The sequence below is a fragment of the Atractosteus spatula genome, chromosome 26 (assembly GCF_055471065.1).
Source record: "Atractosteus spatula isolate fAtrSpa1 chromosome 26, fAtrSpa1.hap1, whole genome shotgun sequence".
NCBI lineage: Eukaryota > Metazoa > Chordata > Actinopteri > Semionotiformes > Lepisosteidae > Atractosteus > Atractosteus spatula.
In genome coordinates, this window is record NC_142731.1 from 5,932,636 (window position 1) to 5,957,322 (window position 24,687).

The 24,687-nt window shown below is 48.3% G+C and overlaps 2 protein-coding genes across 2 annotated transcripts; one reads left to right on the forward strand and one right to left on the reverse strand.

Annotated features, from left to right (window-relative positions):
• Positions 1 to 1,178: 1,178 nt before the first annotated feature.
• Positions 1,179 to 12,414, forward strand: LOC148814689 (cytosolic 5'-nucleotidase 3-like). Its single transcript, XM_088906116.1, has 9 exons — positions 1,179 to 1,360; positions 4,840 to 4,938; positions 5,249 to 5,318; positions 6,401 to 6,447; positions 6,608 to 6,693; positions 6,973 to 7,062; positions 7,639 to 7,801; positions 8,260 to 8,460; positions 9,296 to 12,414. The coding sequence occupies exons 1-9, from the start codon at positions 1,358 to 1,360 to the stop codon at positions 9,404 to 9,406; spliced, it is 870 nt and encodes a 289-aa protein (XP_088762242.1). The 5' UTR covers positions 1,179 to 1,357; the 3' UTR covers positions 9,407 to 12,414.
• A 790-nt stretch (positions 12,415 to 13,204) lies between these two features.
• fkbp10b (FKBP prolyl isomerase 10b) lies at positions 13,205 to 23,467 on the reverse strand. Its single transcript, XM_088906115.1, has 10 exons — positions 23,041 to 23,467; positions 21,592 to 21,737; positions 20,467 to 20,656; positions 19,921 to 20,066; positions 19,342 to 19,531; positions 18,750 to 18,895; positions 18,042 to 18,231; positions 16,941 to 17,083; positions 16,150 to 16,313; positions 13,205 to 15,332 (listed from the first exon to the last, which is right to left on the reverse strand). Exons 1-10 carry the CDS (start codon positions 23,232 to 23,234, stop codon positions 15,144 to 15,146), a joined length of 1,698 nt encoding a protein of 565 aa, XP_088762241.1. The 5' UTR covers positions 23,235 to 23,467; the 3' UTR covers positions 13,205 to 15,143.
• Between the last annotated feature and the right edge of the window lie 1,220 nt (positions 23,468 to 24,687).

Genomic DNA, 24,687 nt, shown 5'->3' on the forward strand with positions numbered 1-24,687 from the left:
TCCCAGCGTTCTAGAACAGCTGTGTGGAGTCATTGCATCACAATCGGCTGCTGACTCCAGGCTTCCGCAGGGAGGCCTTCAGGTACAGCCCGTCACAGACACTTCCAGTTCAATTCAATGCCGTTTATTTTTGTATAGCGCCTTTCACAACAAGGTTGCCCACGGGCACTGAACAAGGCTGTGTGACTTTGCAATACAGAAAGAGAAAAAGCCAGAAGGCAACGGAGGAGAGGAACCAAAAACTCCTCTGTAAGAAGGAAAAAAAAACCTCTAGGGGTCCAAGGTCAACTGGCTGCCCAACCCCTCTGGGCATGCTGACATTATACACTTCTAAAAACAAGTACTACGTGTGGAGTATTAAGCCTTCCATCATGTCCTTCTGTGTGCCAGTACTCCATGCAGATCTCTGTAGACCAGCAAATCCTCCCAAACGATATTGAATATTGAATTGAATATTGGCACCTGTGGGCTCAGAGGCCCCCCTGTTCTTCCTGGGGTTCCAGCTGTGCTTGCTAGACATGATGAGTCTGCCAGGACTTCACAACTGTCACATCACATCACTTTCTAACCCCCCCACAATCGCACAATCACCAAATCACCCCCACAACCAACATCAGTCTAAGACATCAAATTTATCCTAGTTGCTGAGGCCTTATACACATAACATATACGTATTGGATGCAATTACATTTGTCGAGTTTTTAATACCTCTGTGTGTATTTGTGAGCTTCCAATCTTACATTCATCTCTGCAAATTGCTACACACAACACTGAATGATTTTGCACAGCAGTTATAGCACATACCGAGATGATGTGCGATCGACAACATTTGTTAATATACACATTGTAAACATAATACGGGCGCATCCAAAGTTTTATCAAAGTAGTTTTCCTTCAGATATTTTTAAATGACTGTAAAACATTACCCGGTTATGCCATTTGAAATCAGGTTCTCAATTATTGGGGGGAAAAAAACAGTGATGACACGGAAATCAAATTTGAGACCAGATCTCAGCTATGAGGGAAATTTAATTAGCTAACAAGCCAAATATTTTTTTAAGGGAGCCAGTGCACGATACGCGCAGTTGTGTGTTTGTGCCTTTTGCTTTATTTGCCCGGAACTTTGTGGACTGTAGCGCTGTGCTCCTTCGGACAGTTTTGCCAGAACATAAAGTTTCATTCGTTTCCGTAGTACCGGCTCCTACTTGTCAAAAACGTCTTGGGTGTTTCCGTAAGCTTGTGGTATGCAGTGCTGTCCTTTGCCGCCTTTCTTTTAAATTTAGTTAGAATTTTTAATATTGCGGTTGAACCGTTTTTGTCTTGTCGGGGAAGCACCACGTCTGCAAAACAAAAAAAAATGGTAAGTTTTCTTAAATGCAGACTCGTTGGACCGATGTGATTTTGTCAAATGTTAGGTGCGTTAATTAATACAATGTAATTTGGAACAGGATAGATGGTACAAGCCACGTACAAGGTTCAGTCAGCTGCGTTTGACTCTCCGGTGGTTTCAAATCGCCCAACGCTGCAGTTTATCTCACAGCAGCAACAGACATGGCTCGGTTGATACAGCTGCCGGGGGTTGACGTTGAGATTCATTTCTCGAGTGTGAAGGATGTGCATTTTATTGAAGTCCTTCTATTTTTATGCCACATAATTCCGAATTGACCCCTAGCTTTACAGGAATAGAGCGCTAAAAACTGCAGTGCTGGGCGGAGTTTTGCTGAGACTTCTTGGTGTGGGATTTTAATCCAGTTGCAGTGAATGCTGACCTGTTTTATTTCAGAACGCCGCGGTACAAACAAGCAAAACACCACCACAAGCTGTGTGTGGACCGCACAGCACTGTGAATTACAGTTGTATTTTTAATGGGCTTACCCTCGTCACAGATAAGCATTTTGCCCCTGAAAAATAAATTCTACAATAAGGCCCATCCCAGTTTCGGGGGAGCTGTGTATTTGGGGTGCACCTATCTAAAGGGGTGTTGGTGAACTCTTCCGCTTCAAGAGTGCTCCCCGAAAAAAAAACGCCCTTTTGGGGTTGTGACTCCCTTTCACTCAGTCTCTTATAATTGAAAGGAGAGGGAAAATATTGCAGGCCTGTCACTCGTGGCTTTCTGTGTGAAAACTGAAACATTTGAAGTTCAAAGGCTCAGAGACACAGGTAACTTTTAAGCTGGACGGTGTGCGCTAGTTTTAAAACACAGACTACTTAAGATGACTGCTGTTTTTGACTTTTTCAAAAATATTTGTAATGAAAGGAGACTTTAAATACTTTTTTAACCCACACCCCTACACCCCTTCCCGTATCTTATGTCTTCTAGATGGGAGGTAAGATTGCTATACTGTGGCAATCCCTTTTAACGATTACAGAGCACTGTCATGAGCTAACCAGCTTCTGCTTTTGCTGCCTGTTCAGAGTTCAGAGTGCAACTTTCTCCCTGGTCAGTTACAGTTGAATAACTGGGTTCCTGTCCAACGTCTTTGCCTTTGTCCCCATGCGACCCTTGTGTTGCACAACCAAGATTGCAGGCCAGGGATCACCCGGAAGAGGCCCTTTCCCACGCCTTACAAATGATGTAAATTATGTAGAAATCAGTCTTTCTAGCTGTAATTCTGTGCCCCTTTTCATTGCCTCTTTGTTTTCTTCTTGTGTGCTTTGTTTCTTTGCGTGTGCTCTTTTTTGCAAAGTGGCATTTGACGCCTGGGCTGAACTGCAGCTCCAGCAGAAGCTGCTGTTGAAATGGTGCCACCATTGTTTACTTGCACGGGGAGAAGCAAGCTGAGCTCGACAGCCTGGTTCTAAAGCGCAGATCGTTTTTTCTGTCGCATCTCGCGCGGCGCACCGTAGCCCTGCTCAAGTGGCATGAGATCTCTTGATCTAAAAAGTTATTTATAAATAAATTTATTTCATTTATTTATAAGGAGAGGCTGAAAAGCCTTGTGCCAGAATGTCAGATTATCACGCATGCGGCCTCTTCGGTCCTCCCCAATATTGTGGATCAACACAATATTTGAACTAGTTCTCGTCTGTGCACCCAGTAAGGCATCATTTGAAAAAGGTGACCTCCAGCCTGCACCCAGTAACTCCTTCTCCTGGTTCTGCTGTCCAGATTTACCAGGTCCCCTGGCTAGTAAACCCAGTGAGGACTGCCATAGCCATTTGGCACCAGTTGAAAAAGTACGAGGTCAGACCTTTTCTGTACTGTATGGTGTCGTGCATGTTCCCTGTGATGTATTTTTTTTTAAGTATCGTCTGGGAATTTTGAGATTCATCCAAATCCAGTACTGGCAAAACAGGACAGGGGATTTAAAAAAAAAAAAGAAAGCACTGGTGTCTAAAAATCTTACTGCCAGAAAGATTTAATCCTTACCCTGAGCAGATTGAGTGAGTGCAACAGAGCAAGGACCCTAAAACTCAGATCTGTGGGTGTTGCTTTTCTGATTATAGTTGAACACGTTTTCAAGGGAATCGCAGAGCTGTTTTGTCACCGTCAGGTGTTAATATATGCATAATACAATGGATTTGGAAGAATGTTGTCCCAATCAGTCATTCCTTCATCACTGAATTTAGAACCATTCCTTCACAGCCATCACGTTCACTATACATCTGAGCTCTTTTTGATTATAGAGTAGGGATCTCCAAAGTCCAGTCCTCAAATGTTGACCTGCAGATTTTGTAGGTCGTCAATTGTCAGATCTTAGTGGGAACAGTAAATTAAAACTCTTCTTGTGTCAGATATAACTTATTACTTAAACCCTGCTCCACTGCTTCTGGTTAGGGAGCAAAGATGTGTGTAAGAATACTTATACTCAAATAGATGAGGGCCTTCTTCAACAGCCTTCGTCTCCAGATAGTATTCCATTATGAACCTCTGGATATGATTTAAAGTCAAATATGCTAAACAGCCACTGCACAGGTGGCGATGTGGTTGTAAGCATCTTGTTTTAAAGTCTCATCCAGATGATGACAGCTCCTACAGTACAGTGTTCATGGTTTCCACACTGGGGCATTGGTCTTGGAAGTGCTTATTCTTATATCATCAGCCTGTTTTTCCCTAGAGGCTTCTCATCCCAGTACTGACCAGGCCCACCCTTGCTTAACGTCTCAGGTGGTAATACAGCTCTGATACTCGGCCATTCAAACCTACAGAAAACTTTTCAGCAACAAGCAACAGGGGGAATAGATGTTGGATTGCAGTCTTATTTGTTACTTAATGTTTTTAAACAGAACTGCTTTACGATTGCCAATGAAGCCTTGTGGTTTGAGACAGCTTGCCACAGTAATAGCAGCTGAAATTGACAATGTGACAATGTGGTGCTGTTCGTGGCCTTGGCTGCCCAGAAGAGAAAAATGCCTCTCTCGCTCTTAGCGTACAGTACAGACAGAGGCTCTCTGGACCACTCCCGGCTGTCTGCAGCCTCCTCTGCCTGGACAGGAACTACTGGTGTTTAATATGGGTGCGCGCAGTCTGCTGTGTTGTACCAGGGCCAGTCTGAAACGGCTTTGTACAAGCTTTTCTTTTTAGTTGTTTTTTCCGGTCGCAGTAATTGGGTTTAGCTAAGTGAACCGTTAAATATTTAAGCTCATGTGTTGAGACCATTGCTGCCTTGGAACCTAAAATTCTCCTAAGTGTTGTTAAGCATACTGCCCCCCCAGGAACAGGCCTGCAGCAGCAAAAGGGAGCTGGCTTCCAGAGAAAGTCTAAGAGGGCTGTGCCCTACGGGTGGTCAACGTCAGTTCAGAGTACCGGAGCTGCATTGCTGGTCATTGTCCTGTGTGTGTGGGTGAGTCACGATAAGTGCTGGGCTTACAGAACTCATTTTTACCCCTGTGTTGCAGCTACCTGAGCTTGCCAAGCCCACAGTGTGCATGCGGGACCGGCAGAGGGTGGAGGAGATCATCCAGCGCTTTCAGAGGGGAGGACACAGCAAAGTCCAGGTGTGTCTTGCAGGCGGGGGAGAGTTTTTGTAAGGACGCTACACCGGTAGCAGCAGGTTTGCTCTGAGTTGGTGTGCACTTTACAAAGCCAAGAAAACTTACAACTTTCAAACTTTTGTGCAAACTAGTGATGCACGGAAAACAAAACAGACTTAAGTGCTTGGTTCAGAATTCTGTGCTTTTGCAGTCGCAGGAGGAGAGCTGGGGGTAGTCCCGGTTTCCTTCCCTCCCGAAACGGAAAAGCTGCGAGCCGTCGGCACAGTGGGCGTGTCCGTGGACAGGGCCTGAGCGTGCCGCTCTTCTCTTCCAGGTGATTTCCGACTTCGATATGACGCTCACCAGGTTCGCCCACAACGGCAAACGGTGCCCAACGTGCCACAGTGAGTACAGAGCACCTCCCGATCTGCGATCTCTTTGTGTCAGATATATGCATGCACCATCTGGCACCCTGCCCTTTATTTAAAGGGATTATGCAATTCTTTGCACAAATGGTGGTGGTGGGGTGAAACCGAATGAAATGCACGACCGCGTTCCTGAAGATTTCCTGGGATAGTTTGGGGAAATGGCTGGACAAGATCCTCAAACCGATACATTTCTAGAAACCTAATAAGCAAGGACGTCCTGTCACTCGTAACCTGCATGTTCCTACGAGACTAGGAAGACCCTTAGTCTTTGCTGGGGGCTTAAACTAACACAGCTGCATGTACTTGCATTCATCACATTCCTGAATGCAGGTGTTTGATCTGTAGGTGGTGTGTTGGGTGCCTACAGATTTTAAGAAATATATATTAAAAGATTGAAGATTCCCAGAGTTCCGTGTGCAGCGGGGAAAGTGAAGCGTGTGTTGGAGGGGGACGCTGTGAGAGTGTGAGTGGAATGTCTTGCGATTTCAAGGTCGACGGACAGTTGCACAAAACTCAAAAGCTTTCAAGCGGTAAGAGCGCTCGCCTGAACACAGGATGAGTCAAGTCAAGTCGCTAGCTGGGGTGGCTATGATTGGGAATCCCTGAGTGGTGTCGAACAATTGGGCAAGAGCTGCCGAGGGTGGGGGGTAGGGGCAATTAGTCAGTCGGGGAGCTCTTAGCTCCTGGTGACAGTGACCCCCTTTGGCCTCCCAGGGACTTGCAGGCTCGTGGTGCTGGCGATAAAGGTCACGCCTCTCCTGCAGTTGGGGCTAAACCTCCTGCAGGGGGCGGGCTGTGGCAACTGCTGGGCAGGTCAGAGGAGACTGCCTGTCCTTCCTCGTTCTCCCCCGTGTGCGGTTGTGGGGTTTGTGAGCTGCGAGCCAAGATTGCAAACAGACACACAGCTGACTTTGTCAGTTGGAAATAATGGTATGTAACAATACTGAATGTATGCAGTTCACCACCTATAGGGAAATGCTTAAGGACTATGGGGATTAAGATCTATAAGCAAAGGAGAAGAAACAGTTAACTGTCTCTGTTTCTGTGCTCTGCTGCAGACATCGTGGACAACAGCAAGCTCATCAGCGAAGACTGCAAGAAGCAGGTGAGCTGCAGCCGATGAAGGAGCTAGTGGAATCAGTTCAGTTTTTTGACAGCTGCTGTAAGGGAAAGATGGGCTTTCCAGTTTATACTGTAGCAAGACTATGTTCATGCAGGGTGTCAGGACAGGCTTGGAAAGCTTATTTTCCCACTTCTTGCTGCAGCTGAAGGATCTTCTGAACACCTACTACCCCATTGAGATCGATCCCACGCGCAAAATTGAAGAGAAGTTCCCGTTAATGGTTGAATGGTGAGTCTGAGCAAAAACCATTGATCCTTTCACACAGTATATGTTTGTGTTTGGTAACATGCCAGATACCTGCTTGTGGTTTTTCCCAGTGATTGATTTTAAATTTTTGTTTCTTCAGATATGAATTTTTTCCCCCATCTAAAACAGTCTTGCTTGTACAGTAAGACTATATATGGTTAAAATAGGAGCATTTCACGCTGTGTAATTAGTGTTTAATGCTTTAAAAGAGAAAGGAATGCAGCTGAGGCTGAACACTGGGACTTGTTTTCTGTTGTGCAGGTGGACCAAAGCCCACAATCTCCTGACAGGGCAGAAGATTCACAAGGATCAGCTGGCCCAGGTGGTGAAGGAGTCTGATGTAATGCTTAGGTACAGAACATGGTCTGTGCTTGGCTGGTAGAATGTATGGACAGATGAGTATGTGAAGTACAGAGAAATGAAAAGGGGTGGCGAGGGCTTTACGTATTAGGTGAGCATCCATCTTTTTTTTCATTAATGTGCTTTATAACTCACTTATGAGCCGAGTCCCATTACCTTTGTTTTCTGTCGCTGTGAATTAAGTTTGTCTTTAGTAGGATGTGACAGCCAAAGGGCTCCTAAGCCATGGGAAATGCACACACTTCGCAGCGACTGGTCACAAGACCACTTTTGGAAGCTCCAGCTGCAGATTATAAAGCCCTTGAAGGGGTTGGCAAAATCTACCCAGATCTGGGTGCCCTGGGACCTGCAGGCAAACTGACATGATTCCGTGACTGAGAACAGAAAGGACTTCATTATGCAATGGTTTTGTGGGTGGGCGCAGAAAGAGCCTGGTCATGTTGGGAACGCTGAGTCACTGTAGAGTATTTGTAAGGATGACTCCCAGCTTTAACCTTCCTGATCTCTTTAGGTATTTTGGGGTGAATACAGTTCCTTAAACTTACAGCATTTTTTTTTTTAATACAGAGACGGCTATAAGGTTTTCTTTGATCAGCTGCATGAGCACAACATCCCACTGCTCATCTTCTCGGCGGGGATCGGGGACGTGCTGGAGGAGATCATCAGGCAAGTGGGGGTCTTCCACCCCAACATCAAGGTCTTCTCCAACTACATGGACTTTGATGAGAATGTGAGTCTCTTTCAGCAGCCAGACTAAAACTCCTACACCCACATTTCCCTGAAACCTCGGGCCTCATTACAATCACGCCACTCCTTTGTTCACACAGCAGCTTGCCGTTGGTATTCTTTGCTGAGTTAGACGCATGGACAAGTTAGTGTCTCTTGGGAGCTTCTGCAAAAGTCCTCGCAGTGCAGGATAAGATCACGTCTTTTCTTTTCCTTTCGTCCAAGATAGTGTCAATCACTTTGGCCTCCAATTCTGACAGACGTATCCTCCTGGGGAGTTGCAGTCAGCAAAGAATTTGACCAGGCTTGAACCTGTGATCATAGGCGCTTCCGAAGGACACATACCGAGCTCTTTTCCACTTGGGAGCTCCTGCAGTGCCTTTTCCTAAGGGGGGAATGCTCCAAGCTCGACATTGCCGTATTTCGAACTTGTAACTTGGCGCCTTTTCTCTTTTTGTCCAGGGGGTTTTGAAGGCTTTCAAAGGGGAGCTGATCCACACCTACAACAAGAGAGAAGGAGCCCTGCTGAACTCCGGCCACTTCGCGGAGCTGAGGGACAGGCGGAACATCATCCTGCTCGGGGATTCCATGGGGGACCTGACCATGGCGGACGGGGTGCAGAACATGGAAAACATCCTGAAGATCGGCTACCTCAACGACAAGGTGGGCAGAGCAGAGCCAGATGTGGGCTGTGGAAGTTCAAGTAGGGAGCTGCGTCGGCATGCGTGGGCTGCAAGGGAGTAGGGAACGGTTTATTCCTCACTGGAAGGAAGAGACGCAACGTTTCAGCTGTGGAGCCTTCTTCAGGTGCCATTCATCCTACCCTTCTTCACACCTGAAGAAAGCTCCACAGCAGAAACCTTGTTTCTTTTCTTCTGTTTTCAGCTTGAAATATACTGGTGTAAGCCTGCCTTTCCATTTCTTTCTGAGCCATCCCAGGCCCGTCGAGCTGTAGGCTCTTATGTAAGCCAGCACCAGCTGCTAGGGGCTCGGGTAACGTTGCGAGGAAAAGTGGATTGATATCATTGGGGTGCCCTCGGAGACTTGAGAGGCGCTTGTGAGCTCTCTGAGAGGCGCAGCGGCTTCTCCAGTCACCCCCAGCTTTCCTGAAGGTCATGCAAGGAGCCGGGGGTTAGAGAGCGACGAGGCGGTGGGCGTGTCGGAGGAGTTCCGTGTGTGAGCTGTGATCACATGATCGCCGCAGTGAGCTGTGCTGATGAGCAGTTCCAGATTGGCGGGGTATTAAAGCAGATATTGCTGTGAATGTGAACTCTCTCACACACACACACACTCATCGAGCTGCACACTCTTGCAATGACTGGCGCTCCTGCACGGCCTCGGCAGCAGCTTGCACAGGGGAGTAGCGGCCAGGGACTCGGGACTCCTGGCTTTAATTCCCATCAGTGGGGACACTACTGCAGCTGCGCCTCAGGGCTGCGTACTGTACCCAGATTGTTCCACCTGAGCAAACCCAACCTCTTCCGCCCCCCCCCTTCAGGTGGACGAGAGGAAGGAGCAGTACCTGAACTCTTACGACATCGTGCTGGAGAAGGACGAGACGATGGACGTGGTGAATGCCATCCTGCAGCGCATCGTCAAGAGCAATTAATCGAGGGGGGAAAAGGCACCAGGCCAGTGGGGGGGGGGTAGGAGGGAGAGGCGCTTGGAGATAGGTGATAGGCCAGGCAGGTCTGACCCTCCTACCTCCTCTCCTCGCTGGGGAGGGGAGGGGCGGGGAGGACATTTCAGTTAGTTTGTAATGGGATTTATAAGGGGACCTGGCATGGTGGCAGGATCCTATTTTGAGAACCAGTGCTTCAAAACCCTTGTTTTAATTTCCACGTTCTTAAGGAGAAAATGCAGTTGTGGTGTATCCCTCCCTCACCCCTGGTGCCTGAGATTTACTAGTTCATTTTTAATTTTTTTTTAAGGATCAAGCCAGTTGTTCTCTTAGCCTCCACTGTACACGAGTGTTTTGTTAGTCCTGTTTACAGACAGCAAAGGTAATGGGGAACTCCTTCCTGAGTCATGTTTTTTTTTTTCCTGAGTTTTTCGTTTTGTTGTGGAGGTTCACTCTAGCGGTTAATCTGGTGTCGTCAAAGCTCAGTGGGTGTCCCTTCACTTAATCTGTTTGGAGAATGGCATCTTTGTCATGCACAGGTGCTAAATCAGTGATCTGCAGTCCTCCTCCTGGAGGGCCGGTGTACCAGGCCTCTTCCAACGGCCAGCACCCGAAGACATGGAGAGAAGTTGCTGAACTGGTCCTAGTACTCCCATAATGAGTAAGATCTGAGCTGTAAAGAAAATGTATACTGTAGAAACACTGGCCCTCTCCTCCCTGTGCTAAACCTATATGGAAAGGGGGCTCGCCTCAGACGGTCTTCTAGTGGCTTCATGGCGTGTTTGTTTTGTGCAGATTGAACTGGAGTCCTTTGTGCTGCCCTGCCATGTGTTGAGTTTGCATAAAAGATCTGCATGTAAGGCGTAAACCCGAAGCTTTTTTTATTCAGTTTTTAAAATCTTCATTGTTTTAATGTAGGGCTTATGTCCCTTCAATCTGCTGTGGGAATGTTTTGTTTTTTTTTGCCCACTAAGAGTCTATTTAAAAAACAAGATCATGTAGCTTTTGAGAACCAATAGAAGACTGTGGGTTAGGTTCCCAGGGCTGGGCCTGGAAAATGGATGAAGCAAGGGTCTTCATTGCCATCATGGGCCAGGTTGGGAGCCCACAGGGACAGAGAGAGAGTTTGCGTGACGTCAGCAGGACCAGCTCTCCCTCCCACAGATCGGCAGCTGCAGTATCACAGGTAACAGACACTAGGTGGCGCTGTGCTCACTTTGTTCACTTCCATCCTTTCTGGTTATAGTGTGCCTGTGGTCCTTGTGCGTGCGCAGCTGCTTCTTCTGTGTAAAACGGACTCCGAGTTTTTACTTCTTGAAAAGCTAAGCAGAGTGTGCTTGTCTTAAAGACAACTTTCTGTGCCTTTTTAGTTTGCGCAAAAAAAAACTTTCCGTTTAGAGAACGGTTCTCGATATCCCTGTATTTATTTTTAAATCCACAGGAAATCCAGAGGTGTTTATTAGGGTGTTGCAGTGTTCCCCATCCTGTTGACTTCCGCACCTGCTGGCTTTTGTTCCAGACGAGCTCTCGGTTAACATAAACAACTACTTTTGAGTCGAAAAAACATGTTTATATCCTAATCAATCAACTTGTTAGTTCCATCAAGGCTTCAGTTAGATAATTAAGCTCAACTAGAACACAAACCAGCAGGTGTGTGGTCCTACAGGACCAGGATTGGAGATCCCTGTGTTAGAGGGTATTTTTTAAATTTTAATGTTAACAGCAGCTTATAGTACAGTCCCTGCTGTCCGATGCATGATATATGTGCAGCAGATTATAGATAGCAGAGGTGGACAACCTTGGTCCTTAACTGCCATGTTTCTGCTTTTTGCATTCCATCTCTGACCTTAATGACTTAATCAAACCAGTGGACTGGATAAGAAGGCAGCTGTTTTCAAGGTGTTCATCAGGTGCTAATTAAAAAAGTGCCACTTTAGCACTGGAGTGTCCAATCCTGGACCTGGGGAGACCTAGTCTGGTAGGTTTTATGAGTTAAGTCCATTTCTACAGATTGGGAACACGTGGAAATTATTGATCAGTTAAGCAGGTTTTGTATTCAGTCATGGCTGAGGTGCACTAAGCCTTTGGTTCTAAAGGATTTCTAATTTTAATAAATCACCTGCTTAACTGATTACAGCTACATTGTCTTGCCCCTTCAGAAATTGGTTATTTAAAGCTGATCTATCCAGGACCAAAACCTGACACTCCTGCTCTAACCCAGAGCTCATGGACCCGGGTTATCTACCTCTTCTATAGTGTCATGGCGTTAACATAGCTGTACTCCAGGGAGTGCTGTTCCAATAGCAGAGCTGGTCTTTTTCTGTGGTGTGATGACAAGGGAAAATGCCATGGCGTTAAAACGGTTGCAGCTGTTTTTCTAGTTTTGCACCTCTGGGAGGTGTGTGTGTGTGTTGGGGGTGGGTGTAAGTCACTTAACAAGAACTTGTTAGGAAAAAAAACATTCTCTGTGATCACTGGAAATTTTAAATTTAAACAATCTGGCAATTATGAAGGTGTTGGGTGTTTTTTTTACAAAAGAAGCATTTTGAAGTTTATAACTTAAGTTGTATTCTTGCTGTTGGACACTTTTGGCTTAAAGACTTTTAATTTTTTTGGTTAACAGTCTTTTGTACCGTTCTTCAGTACTAGTTTACCCACAATGGTCTTTTTGTTTCCATTGTTCAGAACTTGGTGCAATACTAGTCAAAGCTGCATTCGTGCCGTAGTGTCCCCGAGGGAATGAACATAAAAACTAGACTCCTGTACTTATCACTTAACAAACCCCCCACAGTGGATCAGTTTATGTAATAGAACGGTTATTGTTCATTGCGATTTAGATGTGATTGTTGATCAGAGAGACGCTTTGGGTCCAGGAGTGGTCACTCCAGTAATGGTTATTGCTGCAGTGTTTGTGCATCACTTGACTGTAACATCTGTAATTTGCATGAGAAAACATTCTCGCCTTATTTAACATTAAACTTTGTTTTTGAATTCCCCCACGTTGTGAAATGGAGTGCTGTGTTACCAGAGGTTGTGAGTTCATTTCAAGATGAGGCCAACAAGGTTTGAGGATCACACTGGAGATGTCTGCTGGTCAGTTTAATTCTGGTGTTCATCAAACTTATAATAGGTGCATAAGAAGACAAATATCTTGAAAAGACTCTTAATGAACTCCTGCACAGTGTGTTTTACAAGTCTGTCTTATTTAAAAAAAAACATTTTCCGTTTTAAAAGTAATGAGCTTTAAATGATAAAACTGTGCGCTTTGCAGAACCAGTGATTATGAAGAGGTTTCCCCCTGACCCAAGGCTAGCTTCACACATCTATTCTGAAAGCACTTTCACTGCTGGGGAAGCTGGCAACACCCGTCACTGAATAGTCAAAGTGCCTGTGCGATCTTTAATAGGGCTCTCAATGATTAAGGTTTTGGATACTCTACTGACAATGTAAGAGGTTTCAGGTGAGAAGAAAGCATCTTGCTCATTGGAAAACTAATACCTTATTAATTAATAATAGTCAAGTGACTTCTTTATCACAGGGAATCTGCTTCAACAGCAACCCCCCAACCTGCTGTGTATTTAAACCTGTGTCTCTAGTTTTCCTGTCCCTTGAGGTTGGTTTTGTCAAGACCTCTGGGGATCTTAAATACTTCCGTCAAGAACCCCCTCCCACCATCATCCCCTGTGCTCTTACACACGGGCCAATCATCCCCCCCCCCACTTGATCATTGGTACAATGCAGAGATACCCCAGAGGAAGGAAACACGGGTCAGGAAGCTGGTAGCTATTATCCAAACAGCCGCTGTTTATTTGGTGATTTGTAGTACATGGCGCAAGCACGCAAAGTACACCTCCCACCGGCTTCACCACTCGGCTTATGGCTTCAAAGAGCGCGAGATCCAGCCACAGTGCCTTCAGCAGCACCGGCAGGTGGACAGCCACCGCCTCCTCTCTGAAAACAGCCCCTGGAAGATACCTTGGCTGTCAAAGCTAAAACATAGACTGCCACTGCCTGATCCCAGGCTGCAGCTTGCGGATTTGTAGACAGGCTGTATTCGAAAGAATGTGCTTCCACATCTGCCACAGCTGGACTACAGGATGAAAGACACAGTTGGCATGGAGCTGGGCTGCTGATAAAGGCACTGTCGCTGTGTCCTCACAAGTGCAACCACACCTTTTCAACACAACATCATGCTCTGGACCACAGGCAGTGAGCATGTTTGGCCTGACTTTGTAATTCACACATTTGCATTGAGAGAGAAAAATAAACTCCATCTTATTTTCACAGAGTAAAAAAAAAAAAAGAAGCATTGAAGCAGCTGCCTTTAAGCCCTTTTAAGTTAACTACCTGAAAGACTGCGCACCTTCATTGATATTTTATCCAGGGGGAAAAACATAAACACAACATAGTGGTGTATGTATAAATATATTCTGAATATGGCTCCTCCTGCCTTTGAATGGCAGTTCCTGGCAGGGTGATTGCTTGAGAATAACCAGCAGTTTCCTAAAGGTTTCTAAGAAAATGGATGCAAATCTGTTTATCATATGCTTTTTCCTTGAATTAGGAGGAATTCCATGAGTTTTGTTTCTTATTTTTGCATTGATACACACTATCAAACTACACCATTTCCTCTAGATTTTTGAAAAGTGTCAGATATTACCTGCTAGGACTTAGGAATTTGGATCAATTAGTAACTATGTAACTGAGCAAGAAACCAGAAGAGCACTCTCACAAACATTCACTTATATATCAGGGCATCATGTTTTCAGATCACAGACCATGTTCAGAAGGGGAAACTAGATGCCCAACTGCTATAAACCGAAGAGACCTTTCACAAATGCTTTCCATCCATGATCTGCAAAGTTACATGGCAGTAGTTAGACTTTATAATGCCTAAATACCAAACAGTGAAAGCTAAATAGTGAAAACGCACGTTAGACTTCAGCATGTAGACATTTCACATACCAGCTGCTTCAAGTGCAAGACAAAGGATGAAAGGTATTTAAAACCATTAGAGCCTGCAGGATTGCATTACAAACCAATTGGGAGTTCCGCATCTCCTCTGAAATGCACGTAACTTCCACTTCTGCTAATCCAGTTAGTCTTCAGATCTTTCTCAGGAATTAAAATGTAATGTGACACTACTCGATTGTCCCTGAAGACTCCTGTAAGCCACAATACTCTTTAAAATCTGTGGCTGCTTGTCTCCTCTAAAAGAAAATAAATAGTAATGTGTAATAAAGTTAAAAATTTATAGCTTCACTTCTCAGATGAAAATACGAGTGGAAACATTTGTAGTGTGTGAGTTCATTCCACTGGTTTTAAGGCACTGGTGGCAACAGGAGTTTTAATTTCCTGAGCTCTTCTGGGGAAAATCTGTATTGGGCTCAATGCGTGCAATACGGTAATCACCAAACCCTGTGGTTGCCTGGGCATCCAAATAATGATTTTTTTTTTTTTAAAAATCATAGCTTAATTTTGAGTGTATTGGCTGGGAGCATCTAGAATATTCTGTCCAAAAACTGAATCCTAGATTTTTACTGAGCCAAGTTTTTGGGGGGAGTCAACTGAATGAACTGCAGCTGCAGCAGCATCATGCTGGCTGGTCACAGTCTGCGTTTCTGGGTACTGAATGGGCAGGTTCTGGGGAGCATCTCCCTCCCTCCCTCCCTCCCTGTGTGTGTGTGTGAGAGTGTGTGAGTGTGCGCACGCCCCCCCCGGCCAATCACAGCTCCTCGTGCCGCATTTTCTCCGCGTCCTCGTCCACCTTCAGCTTCAGCTCCTCGGCCGTGATCTTGCCGTCCTTGTTCCGGTCCTGGTTCCCGAACATGTCCTGGATGACCACGTCGGGGTCCTGGCCGGGCTTCAAGCGACCTTTGCCCTCCGCCTCCTGGGTCTTGATGAAGGTGGAGAACTGGGGAGGGGGGACATGAAGAAGGAGGAGGTGAGTTACTGCCTGAGAGAGGTGCCAGGAACACGGGGGGGGGGGGAATCCGTCAGGCTGATGCACGCACGGTACACGCACGACATTACCAGGATGACCCAAGCAGCAGTGGGGCTCAGTCAGAGTACCGACTGAGCCCAGTGGCCCAGGTGTTGCAGGTTCGAGCCTGGGTCACCAGCCCACCAAGACCAAGGGTTCCCTCAGCAGTGGTATGATATCACCAGGGCGAGGGGGGGGGTCGGTCACTCGGGGTTCAGGCTGCTCCTCTGCTCTGTGCCAGCAAAGGCATAGAACCCACAAAACTGGCCATTCTGAACGGGCGGTGGGTCGTTTACAAATTAGCAATGTTGAATTAAGAAAAAAACGTGCTAGAGATGTGAACCCTGGAGGCGTGACGTAGGTCTGGGGTTTAATCCAGACGAGTTCACGTATAAACAGACAATCCCTAACCCTTAAAATCTGAGAGTGCAAAATGGAGTAGAATAATACATTTAACCCACTGTGCACATTTCACTACAGTGACTCTTGGTGGGCTTCACATAAAAAAAGCTAAAAGAGAACTAAAAAACTTGCAAAGAAGGGAAATGATAGGGAATTAGACGGCTTATTGTACTGGACGTTGACAGGGCTGCGGCTGGAGAAGGGATTTAAGATCTGGAGGGCTCGGTTGAAACTGCTCGTCTGACTCGGAGCAGCCAGGACCGGGACAGCCCCTGCGGCGTTTTTAAAATACACACGGAGGCCTAGAGGCGCTCTTGATCTCGGCGTGGTGCAGCGGCACACTGACCTCCTCCAGGGGCACCTCCTTGTCCTTGTCGAGGTCCAGCGCCTCGAACAGGTTCTCGGGGGGCTCCTCTAGCCACACGAACAGGTAGCCGTCCGGCACCCCTTTCTCCAGCTTCACCAGCTCCAGCTCGAAGCGCAGCACCGCGCTGCCAGGCACCCCACGGGCTGGGCAGGGAGCAGACAGGCATGTCAGGCCAGGAGACAACAGACAGAGAGAGTAACAGCCATCCTGGGGGGGGTCAGGCTGGGAGAAGCTTGCAATGTGATCTGGTTAAGCTACTAAGCAGACTCGGATCATTAAAGCCTGAGTGGAAAATGAAATAGACAGCCCTGTAGAAAATATATATTTCAGGAATATAATTTATATATATATATTATAGAATAATACCCCCTCCCACCTAATGATAAGTTCTTTTTTCTTCACCCTGCTTTCTCCCCAGCACTATACCCTTGGCCAAAATGCAACAAAATGATAAATAACTTTGTACTCATTTGTTTGTTCTACTACTTGAGATGACTGGCAACTTTTTAATTTCTGATTACCTTTGTATGTTCATTAAAAAAAAACCAAGAAAACAGGAGTAACAAAAATAAAAATCCCGCCCCCCCCCCCCCTCTCCAACCCCACACCTCTCTCATTTATCCTTAAACTGGAGATACTCAAACAGGCCCGGGGCCCTCCAGTTCAGACTGGCACTGCCGTAATTAGCACACCGCTGTCGGGAGGGACGGATCCTCGCAGAGCCTGCGGCAGCCTCGCGTCAGGGGGAGAGGCAGGCGGCACAGTCTTACCTCCTTCCTCACCGTGGCCGAGGTGCGGGGGCACGACCACCACTCTCCGCTCCCCGACACACATGCCCTGCATGCCCGCGTCCAGCCCGTCGATCACCTTGTTGGCCCCCAGGAAGGCCTCCTGTGGGTGATCGAAGTCGTTCCTACACGGGGGAAAGACGCAGGCTCATTCCAGCACCTGCCAGGCATGCCTGTGGTACTCTCACAGCAGTCCCGGGTTCGAGTCCCTGCTGCACACTGCTCTTGCACAGGACGCATGAGAGGTCTGGACCCATAGGAGATTAACAGGGCACAATGTGACACAACGGTACCTCTGAGGTGGGCAGGACACTGCGGTCCAGTGGGATGCCCTCCACCCAGTCCAGCCCTACACAACAACCATAGACTTTCCTATGGGGGGGGCACCTGGAATGTGTGGTTTATAGCCAAAAACCAAATGGTATTGCAAAAAGGTTGAGATAACAGTGGGTGCAAGTATTACTGTATGAATGTCGACAGTGACCAGTTTGAATGAATTTTCCCTCTGGGTCCAGACTTCCCAATACACCCTGTAGACTGGAGCAAAAGCCCATCGCCCAACCAGCTGTATATAAGGGTACCAGCACTGCCGAGGGTAACCCTGTGATGGACAAGCTGCCCGTCTAGTAGCAGAGTCATGCGCTCTACTATTGTCTCTTCATACTACAGAAACCAGAACTCACAAGGTTCACGTTTCCATAGCTAATCCATGGAAGGAACCAGTTGGAACAAAGCTCATATCTTTCAAACCTTACCCCCCACCCTTCCAATTTTAAGGCTTTTTGGAGGACGCCCTGGGCTGTCTCTGAGGACCCATGCATACAGAACCACTGGCCAACGAAGACCATCAGACAGGCTGCCCCTGCTGGCCTTGAACACTGTCACACACAAACAGGGAAAGCTTAGGCATCACACTTACACAGCTGATGCAAGATCAAATGTTGATCTCCGAATTTACTACAGCTCAAGAGACAATATTGCTGATAAGAGGTCACGTGCGATTGAAGCCAACACAGAGTTCAGTCCTAACCACAAGACCCCCCCCCCTGGTCGTGCAGCAGGGCCAATCAGGTGGCCACTCACGAGGAGAACAGGAAGGTGCCGTCCAGCAGGGAGCAGTTGTAGTGGTAGTGCACGAGGTCGTTGGAGGCGCTGGTGAGGTTGCAGTCCGGCGGCCTGAAGGTGGTCTCGATCTCCACGACGTCGTTGGGGTTGTGGAAGTCGATGACATGGATGTCGAAGACCAGCACGGCTGAGGCAGGGATACTTTCACCTGGGGTAAGAGAGAGATAGAGGCCGAGATGGGAAACCATCACAAGCACCACACGCACTACTGTGCAGGCAGGATAAGGACATTTACAGACTAAAACAGGTCCTCCTGTTCAGGGTCCAAGACGCGATCTTCATCGTGTGCACCACTGAAAATCCTTCCAGTTCATCTCGTCATGACTGGAAAAGGGGCTGGTGTATGTGACTGCCCGGACCCATGCCACAAAAGTCTCAACCTTGCCACCAAGTCACCCTAACGTTTTCCTTGTTTCCGTATGGAGTCTGCATGGTGCCTCCATGTTATGCTGAATTCTGCAGTTTCCTTCCACGTTCCAAAGACATGCTGTCTACGTCAATTGGTGACTCTGTATGAGAGTGTGCCTGTGGGCCTGACAGAGACTCCAATTGCTGTTTTTATTCTTTTTATTCTTTCAGTGTGTGAGCTCACCTTTTATTTTGCTGTGTTCTGCAAAACTAAACATGTTATAAAAAGTCGATTCCAGGAACTCCCCGGACACTGACCTGCTCCGTTCTCTCCGTAGGCCAGGTGTGGAGGCAAGGTGACCCGTCTCCGCTCCCCGATACACACTCCCTGCAGGGCCTTGTCCATTCCTGCGATCACGTAGCCCATCCCGATGTACGTGTTGTAGGTGTGATTCCGGGTGTAGCTGCAACGAGAGGGGAAAAAATCTTCACTGTGGGTCCTGTTGCAACTCGTGTGAAATCATTCCAGATGTCTGCCAATCACTCAAGACTGCTGGCCACTTTCTTTTGAGATTGCTCGAAATCATTAGCGATCTTGCAATCATGGCCATTGCTTGAGATCTTTTGAGATCATCCGAGATCGTTCGAGATGTTCGGCGATCATGCTAGATCGTTGGCCATCCTTTGCGACCTTTTGAGATCTTGGCTGGTAGTTCAAGATCCTCATCATGAGGACAATCATCAGAACAGGTGGATTTATTTCAAGAACCAGCTACTGATGATCTGGTTCTGATACTGCAGTGCACGAACTGGACAGCAGTAATCGCACGCCTCTGGAGAGCTGTTTCCAGGGGGCTGATTCTTACGGAGGGGACTGCCCGTGCGTGCAGCGCTGTGCCCCGGGACCCACCTGGAGTCGAAGGGCGTGCCGTCCAGCAGCGTGCCGTTGTAGTGGTAGCGGACGAAGTCGCCCGCCACCGACTTGCGCTTGCAGGACTCGGGGATCTGCTGGTATTCCACCACGACGTCGTCCTTGGGGTTGTGCAGGTCCACCAGCAGCACGTCAAACATCAAGCTGGCCTGGGGTGGGATATCCGAGCCTGGCGGGGGGCAAAAAGGTCAGCCTTTCAGCAGGCAGCCAGGTGACAGGCCCTTTCTTACCAACACAACAGACCCTGCCCAGGTTTCCCGTGAGGTGGACCACATTGCACAACAGTGTCATGCTGTACAAGGCCGAGAGGCTAGATCTAGAATCGTTTTGCATCTCCAGTTTGTGCCTGGTGTTTTAACCCAGTCGAATTATCCATTACACCTGTATATGTATTATACCTCTTCTCGGGTCTAATCATGCAAGTATATCAGGGCTTTGACTGGCTTCTCCTTTGTCTAAAAGTGGCTATTAAACAAATCGATAGTGTTCTACACCTCAAATGCAGGGCAGAGGAAAAGGCTCGTGGCTCCGGCTGTTCGGAAGTCCCTGCGTTCTTACCGTATCCCTTCTCTCCGTAGGCCAGGAAGGGAGGGATGATGATGTTCCTCTTCTCGCCCACGCACATCCCCAGCAGCCCCTCGTCCATGCCCTTGATGAGCCAGCCTTCCCCCACATAGGTGTCGTAGGTCTGCTTCCGGCTGTAACTGCAGGGCACAAGCGTCACTGCACTGACACACTTCTCCTTTAGCCCAGACGAGCTAAACCCCATGTTCACAAGGTTTCCCCCCCCGGTTTCCTCCCGTGATTCAAAGACATACAGGACGGTTCACTGGCTAGTGGGAAACCTGACCCTGGTGTGTGTGTTTGTGTCTGTGTGTGTCCTGGAATAAACTAGCGTCCCATCCAGGGTGTACCCTGCCTTGCACCCCTTGCTTGCCAGAATCGGCTCTGGCTCCCCTGTAACCCTGTACTGGATAAAGCAGTTAGAAAAGGGACTGGTGGATGCCGACTGCGGTCTGGACAAGGCAACGACGAACAAGAGAATCAAGCCACAGCCCAGATGTTTCGTGTCCCTGCCGTGCAGATGTGCGCCAGCTGTGGTACCTGGAGTCGAAGGGCGTGCCATCCAGCAGGGTGCCGTTGTAGTGGTAGCGGATGAAGTCGGACTTCTGCACGGTGCGCTTGCAGTCCTGGGGCTTGTCCAGAGTGCGCGTCTGCACCTTGTCGTCCGGGTTCCAGATATCCAGGAGGAGCACGTCAAAGACCAGCGTGGTGTCTGGGGGAATGACGTTACCTGACAGCAAGACAGACCGCAGAACTCTGAGAGGCCCAGCAGGCGAGGTATCCTGCACTCGTTATCACTGGTAACTGGGCTTCTCCACTCCTGCCACACTAAATTGAATTAAAAGCTAAATTGAAATTTCACTATATTTCTCAAGCTAGATTATAGCCTGATCACGGCTGTGGCTTTGGCAATGATTATAATAATAATAATTCCTCACACTTACATAGCGCTTTTCTGGACACTCCACTCAAAGCGCTCAAAGATACTCAAAGATACTGGGGATCCCCTCCACCACCACTGCAACAGCAGCCATAGTGCGCCAGTACACTCACCACATACCAGCTCTCAGTGGGGAGGACAGCAGAGTGATGAAGCCCGTTCAGAGATGGGGATTATTAGGAGGCCATGATTGGTAAAGGCCAGGGCACCAGGGTAACACCCCTACTCTTTTCGAGAAACACCCTGGGATTTTTAATGACCACAGAGAGTCGGGACTTACATCTCATCCGAAGGACGGGGCCTTTTTATCGTGTCCCTGTCACTACACTGGGGCATTGGGACCCACACGGACCGCAGGGTGAGCGCCCCCTGCTGGCCCCACTAACACCTCTTCCTGAAGCAGCCTTAGTTTTTCCCCAGGAAGTCTCCCATCCAGGTACTGGCCAGGCTCACACCTGCTGAGCTTCAGTGGGCTGCCAGTTGGGAGCTGCAGGGTGATATAGCTGCTGAACAGGACAGACAGCTGTAAAGCTCAGTGGGTGGTGGGTGGTATATAAATTCATTGAGCAGGTGTGGAAGGGGCTCGGCTCAGGCGGCCTCTGCCTCAGTCCCAGCGGCATGGCCAGCACCCGGTTTCCCAGCTGCGGCATGGCGAGGCCTGAAGAGGATATTTAGCAACAAAAGGAGCAGAAAGGAAAGGGAGGGAGACAGAGCCGTGCCCATACCAGCGCCCAAGCTCCCGTAAGCCAGGTGAGGGGGCACCGTGATCTTCCTCCTCTCGGTGATGCACATCCCCTGGATGCCCCGGTCCATCCCCGTGATCAGCCTCCCGAGCCCGACCAGCCCGCTGAACGGCAGGCCGCGGTCGTGGCTGCGACCCCCGATAGGAAACGGAGAAAAAAGAAAAACGCAGGCGGGCTAGTCAGTCTGCGCTCCGACGGAGAGGCCGGAGCTCTTAAATGAAAAGACAGACCGCTTTGTGCAGCGGCTGAAGTAGCAGGTGACGTATTCGCTTTCATTGTCAGTATATAAACCCGAAAAAAGTACGTACCGGTACGCTCTTCCGGTATTAAGCGGCATTACAGCGCCACCTACTGTCACCAGTCGGTCTTACACGCAACCAAATCCCTGGAAAGGTGATTAAGCCGAGCCGGTGACGTTTGGACTGAGTGCCTTCATTATCGCCAGACAGCAGTGAAGCCTTTTTTTTAATCAGATAAATGAAGTAATAATTTTAAAAAAATAAAAAGACCTGTGGATTTGGGAGCGTGTTTCACGATAGACGTGCTTGAGCGCCAGGATACGGTTAATCCTGCGTTGAAAAAGTGTGACATCGCAGGACCCTGAGAGACTGTAACGCAATACTTTAATTACTAACCTACAAGGCTGCGTCGAGCCCATTCGAAATCACACACACTTCCAAGGCCGTAAAACCCGCGTGCATAGAGCGGCCCTTCTCAGAGTAAACACGCCCCGAGCGACATAAACTCATTCGGGCTGAGGCTTGTGGTTTAAACCTGGAATTCACCGACACCGCCAGCCCCGTCTCCCAGAACAACGATATTGGAGTCGCAATTCGCTGCAACGCCGGTCTTCTTTTCCTTTGATAACACAGGAAAGCGAGGCACCTTTAATTCTTATTTGTTAAGGGACAGAACGCACTTTATTGGCCTAAATTTATTCTTCCTCTTGTTCAACTACTATTCTAGATTACTAAACTAATTTCAATAAAGCTTTTTCACCAACGTCGTGATTCTGATATTGCATTTTAGATTCTAGATCGTAACCCAGCGGTGTGCGAGTGATTCATCATCAACGTTGCACATTTCAGAAGTCTTTTTATGCATACAGGGGAAAGAAAGTTGGGAATGTTCTTTGTCTTAGGGTAAAGGCAACTCTATGGCGTTTTTTTATCCTTTAAAGTACTTTGCTGTGCAAGTAAGACGCTTCCGCACTCTCAGCTGGTGGAGAGGTTACAGAGGCATCCCTGACACGTCTGCAGACACCCGGGGAAGAGCAGCTCGGGGGGGGGGCTACGCTAATTAGACGTTGCAAGGAGGTCGCGTTCTTCAAACGCTGGTCTGCCCAGCACCCAGCCCAGGTGACGCCCGCGAGGCGCAAGCGGGGCTCTGGGGGTGGGGGGTCCGGCGCCGAGGCTCCCGCGGGGGTCTCACCTGGAGTCGAACTTCTTGCCGTCCGGGAAGGTGCCGTTGTAGTGGTACCGCACGTGATCCCCCGTCTGCACCTCGCGGGGACAGACCTTGGGGACGAAGTAGCGGTCGATCACCACGTCCTCCAGCGGGCCGGGGTCCCCCCACACGCCGGCTCCCACCGCGCTCAGGAAAAGCAGCACCAGCGTCGACTCCATCTTGACTCCCGACTGCGATGGCGATGCTCTTTTTGGTTGGTTTGGTGTGTTTATTTTGGCCTCCCCCCCGCTTCTGCTTCCCTAAGATGTCGAAATATTAAAGGGCCCCCTCAAAACCGAAGTGCAAACTGTTGCAAAAAAACAAATCGTGCGCGACCCCTCTGCAGAGCTTCCACGTCCCTTCGAAGCCCAGGAGAAGTACTGCGGTTTCTCATTCATCCCAGGGAAGGGGGGAGGCGAGGGGGGCCGAGGGGGGAGTCAAGCACTTTTTTTAGGAATTCTGCAAACGTGTAAACTGGCCTTCGGCTACAAATTTTAGCTGTCTTGGATTTTGGGGGGCGGATCTATTTTTCTCACCCAACCTCCAACGTTTGCCCGTTGTTTGGGATCTTACGCGGGGAGGGGGGGACTTAATTATTTTTTTTCGTCAAAGTGATCTGTTTGTTGTCTTTTCCGGGTGCAAATAAAAAGGGGGCGAATATACCGGCGAGTTGAAGAACGCACATCTGGCTCGGCGCAGAAGGTCCTTCAGGCTTCCAAAATTTTGGGAACACGTCTCAAGGTCCTAAACACCCCCGGGTAAAAGCCAGCGCTGTGTCTGCGAGTTCAAAACGTGTAACAAAGGATATCGGTTAATCGGGCAAGAGGGTCAAAATGTCTTTTAGCGATAATAATAGAGCAAGAGATATCATGGAGACATTATGCTTATGGAGAAGTAATTAAACAAGGCTGTAGGTTAGAGTGCATTCGTTTTCTTAACCCCTTCTTCCAGCTGGGGGGTCACAGAGCCCATTCCGTTAAACACTGGGCACAAGGCAGGACACACCCTGGTCAGGACGCCAGTCCATCGCCCGGCAGCCAGTCACACACTCACACCAGGGCCAGTTTTCCCACCATTTCTCCCAGAAGCCAACAAACCTGACAGCATGTCTTTTTTGACTGTGGGAGGAAACATGGGAGGGGGCACATGGACGAAACCCACGCAGACACGGGGAGAACATGCAAACTCCACGCAGACAGCACCCCAGGTCTGGAATCGAACCCGGGACCCTGGCTTAAATTGTCCAGTGCGTGGTTCAGACCAGATTTAGCACAACCGGACATTTGGTTTGGTCTCTGCATTCGAAAAGTGAGCTTTCTGCTGTGGAATGAGCTCAGTGGAAGGCAGGAGGGATGAATTCTCAGCCCTGAAGGAGTGTCTGATACGTGCTGGTTCAGGGGAACTGAGCCGCCTTGGTCTTAAACTGAAGAGTTTATTAGTTGATTAGTTGAGTACAACTAATGCCAACCAGAGGACTTGGGAGGGCATTTAAAACCCAACAACAGGGGGCATGTCTTTACGCAGAGGGGTGTAGGAGTGGGTAACAAGCTACCCAGTCATACTGTTGAAGCTGTTGCCCTGGTTTAGTTGACGTTTTTTTAATTAGAGCTTGGAGATCTCTTTTAGTCTAGC

Bases quoted from the DNA above. Each gene is read 5' to 3' on its own strand.
- LOC148814689 (XM_088906116.1), top strand. The intron at 5,319-6,400 runs GTGAGTACAGAG...GCTCTGCTGCAG, and splicing joins ACGGTGCCCAACGTGCCACA to ACATCGTGGACAACAGCAAG. The intron at 8,461-9,295 runs GTGGGCAGAGCA...CCCCCCCTTCAG, and splicing joins TCGGCTACCTCAACGACAAG to GTGGACGAGAGGAAGGAGCA.
- fkbp10b (XM_088906115.1), bottom strand. From the start codon at position 23,234: ATGGAGTCGACGCTGGTGCTGCTTTTCCTGAGCGCGGTGGGAGCCGGC. The intron at 20,067-20,466 runs GTACCACAGCTG...TGTGCCCTGCAG, and splicing joins GGCACGCCCTTCGACTCCAG to TTACAGCCGGAAGCAGACCT. The intron at 18,232-18,749 runs GTCAGTGTCCGG...CTCTTACCCCAG, and splicing joins CTACGGAGAGAACGGAGCAG to GTGAAAGTATCCCTGCCTCA.